Source organism: Lactuca sativa, chromosome 9, assembly GCF_002870075.4.
Source record: "Lactuca sativa cultivar Salinas chromosome 9, Lsat_Salinas_v11, whole genome shotgun sequence".
NCBI lineage: Eukaryota > Viridiplantae > Streptophyta > Magnoliopsida > Asterales > Asteraceae > Lactuca > Lactuca sativa.
Window position 1 is genome coordinate 112,946,367 of NC_056631.2, and position 3,730 is coordinate 112,950,096.

The 3,730-nt window shown below is 32.0% G+C and overlaps 1 protein-coding gene across 1 annotated transcript; it reads left to right on the forward strand.

The window, feature by feature from the left end:
• The first annotated feature begins 597 nt into the window (after nt 1-597).
• LOC111920276 (RING-H2 finger protein ATL54) lies at nt 598-1,946 on the forward strand. Its single transcript, XM_023915861.3, has one exon. It carries the CDS (start codon nt 749-751, stop codon nt 1,742-1,744), a length of 996 nt encoding a protein of 331 aa, XP_023771629.1. The 5' UTR covers nt 598-748; the 3' UTR covers nt 1,745-1,946.
• The last annotated feature ends 1,784 nt before the right edge of the window (nt 1,947-3,730 follow it).

Consider the following 3,730-nt stretch of genomic DNA (forward strand, 5'->3'; position numbering starts at 1 on the left):
TTTTCATAGGATCTTAGAATTTTACAATCCTACCATCATGATGATCTTGTGTATTTGTAATTTAAAAATGTTAATTATTATATCTGTTAAATCATTGCACGGTTAATGTCTATTTGTGTATATTTAAAGAGCATTAGGTTACATGAAATTAATTCCATTTAGACAAAAGATGTTGAAATCCTTGAGGTGCTTTGTGAATTCTAACGGTATTCATGGATTACAAAACAAATATGGGAGTTGAAAGAAATTGAACTTCAATTTGTATAGAATCATGTGATTGTGTTACATGTTCAATAATCAATACCTTACACTTGAAACGTCAACACTCCAAAAAGATGTTTTTCAATTTCCAATAATTCAAAAACACATGTTGAACAAGTAAAGATTACACATAACAATTACATGTCCAATATATTTTTTGTTCACCTGAAATATTCTGAAAACAATAATAATTAATTATGACAAACTAATCAAATGTTCAAAAGCCATTATCATCTTGATTTAATAATCTATAAACAACCTAGTATCACAATATATCGTTTATAATAAACTTTCCCTTATTAATTTTAATACTCAACAAAATAAACATTCTATCTGGTGTAATCGGATATGCAAACGAATAGTCAAATGACATTAACATTTCACCAAAAATATTCCAAATTGACGTGCAATCCTCACCAATTACCCACCTAAAATCCCTTCACAAAGAAAAATAAATGCATTTGGCAACACCTTCAACGCCTCTACAATGGCAATTTATCACCGGAAACTGTTATCGGAACCAGATTCCAACCAACCTATCGACTGTTCCGCCTGTGGTTTAACCTGCCCATACGACTGCGACTACGTAACAATCTACTGGCCACCACAGCCACCACCGTCATCAACCACCACTGACGACAGCTCCACCACCCATATCTCACCTTATGTCATCGTCATAGTCGCCGTGATTGCCAGTGCAATTCTGTTTATCAGCTACTACCTTATCGTGAAAAGATATTGTGTTCGATTCCGTCAACCCTATCCCACCCAAGTCAACCAAGAATCACGGGACTTTATGAACGGAGATCATCAGCCGGAAATTGATCACCCCATCTGGTACATCAACACCATCGGCCTCCAACCGGCGGTGATCAGATCGATTGCGGTGGTGAAGTTTAAAAAAGGTGAGAGCTTGATTGACGTCACGGATTGCTCTGTTTGTTTGAGTGAGTTTGAAGATGATGAATCTTTAAGGTTGTTGCCGAAATGTAACCATGCGTTTCATATACCTTGTATTGATACGTGGTTAAGATCGCACACAAACTGTCCTCTTTGTCGAGCGGCTGTTTTGGCCAACAATTCGAGTAATAATTCGCAATCAAATGATCAAAATGGAAATCTTATTCATGGATTTGGTTTGAATCGAAATACCCAGATGGAAAATGGTGAAAGCGATGGTGAATTGGGTTCAATCGGTGTTGAAGAGATTGGGATTCGTGAAAACATGAGAGAAACAGGGAATAATAGGGTTGAGGTTGATGATGGAAACAAGGAAATTCAAGATTCAAAAATTGAGATTGAGACTATGAGTACACTAAGAAGAGCGTTTTCTATGGATTCAACTGCTGAAATTGTACATATGGAATTGAATTCGAGTAATTCAAGTAACGAGATGCAGAGTTCAAACCATATAAGAGATTCAAGAACACGAAACATGATGACGATGAGATCATTTTCATATGGTGGGAGATCGATCATGTAATTCGAAAATTTATAACAGTTTGATATATTTTTTTTTTTACAGCCAAGGTTAGGCTTTTGATTTTTGTGAGCAATCTCCTTCAAGGATACTGAGAAAATGCTCAAAAGAATAAAGTTTCGTGATGTTTCTAGATGGAAAATTGGAAATATGATAATGTGTATAAATATTTTTCAAGAAATATATACTTCAAAACTTTGAACTTTGTTTGTCTGGTAAAATATTTATTTATGCAACATGTCATATCTTAGTCGGTTTATGTAAAGATGTTGGTTTTTACTTATAATTTGTATTATTCATATTGGTTAATATTGGTTAATGTTTTAAAAAATCAGTTTGCACCCGTCAGTGAAACCAATTGAACCCGGAACAGGAGAAGGAAATAGTTCAACTAACATCAGTTTTATTTTTATTTTTGAACCGAAATAAACCGATAGGGTTTTATAAAAATCTAGTTGAATAGTTAAACTAAATCGATTGAACAAATTAAATTAAACAAAAAACACATGACAATAAATTGTTTTCATAAAATCTTTTTTTTTTCTTTTTAGATTTCTTTGAATAAAATCACATGGTAAATGTTATAAAGTTTTTTTTAATGTGTTTGAATTCATCTAAAACTATATTTTGTTTCCGTATTATATTTTATTTTAATTTTAATTTATGTAGATTGATGTAGAACTTACAGTTATGTGTTTTTAATGTATTTGGATTGATCTTTAACTTGTATTTATGTGTATTTTTAATGTTTAAATTTGTTGATGTCTATGTATTTGTAGGAAAATAGGAAAAACGATAAAAATTATAGAAACCGGTTGAACCAACGGTCGAACCGGTTAAACCGGTCGCAACAGAAATCGGTCACCATATCGGTTTAACTAAAAAAACAGTTTTTAAAACATTGATATTCGTTGGGCTGCTAATAAAAAAGCGCTCATATATAGTTATATACATTCTTAAAGAATGCATGAATATAAAGATCCTAAGTAAAAATATATTAATTATTAATGGGAATAATGTAAACGAAGGTTGTATTACACTAGAATACAAAAGATTGGATGCGAAGATCGTTAAAATCCGAGATTATATGAAGAAGTTACGACGTTCAGAATACAAGAAATAAGCAAAACCACAAAACCTAAACAACTAATGAGTTAAGGACACGGTGGCCATAAATATGAACAGTTCCGAACAATGATTGTTCCATGTAACATGTCGTGAGCAAAATCTGATTAAACCGGTCATAAGTATTATATCTGTAAAAAAATAAAACAACAGACTTATTTTGCAACAAAAAAATTATTAAAGACCAAATGTGTACAAAGTGAAAAAATACGTTAACATATTAAGTAAGTTTTCCCGATAAATTTACCTGGAGTAGTCGGGCATAAAGACCGAATATATACAATTTAGGCAAGTTGAAGGGTAAATGTGCACAAAAAAATCCCAGACCAAATGTATATAATCAAAAAACATAGTACTCTTTTAAGTCATTATCTCTTGTTTTTATACAACAATTGTAACCATGTTAAAAAAAAAGACCAGAACATACAACCACTTGCTGACTACATGTACGTACATGACATCGTGTTAGTCTTGTATTTAAAGCCACGTAAGCAACCATTGAGACAAGTCACATATCAAAATATAACTCCAACACACATTCTTTCTTTGTAAATCAGTTTACATACTTCTCGACGACATATATAATCGCTTCAAATTAGGTTATACCCACGACAAGTCATTGTCATCATGAACCTTTGACATCAAACTCTGCATAGACGACAACTCGTCACAATAAGTAACGCGCGAAACGAAAACATTCTACCCGGGTTTATTAATATATATGCTAATGAAATGTCATCCCTGTAGGCTTAGAAAAAATCTTTTTTTATTAAATTTTTTCAAAAGAATCTTAAAAGAAAATAAAACAACTTTTTTATATATTACAATAACATGTCATTGGTATTGAGATGAATCAATTTTGGC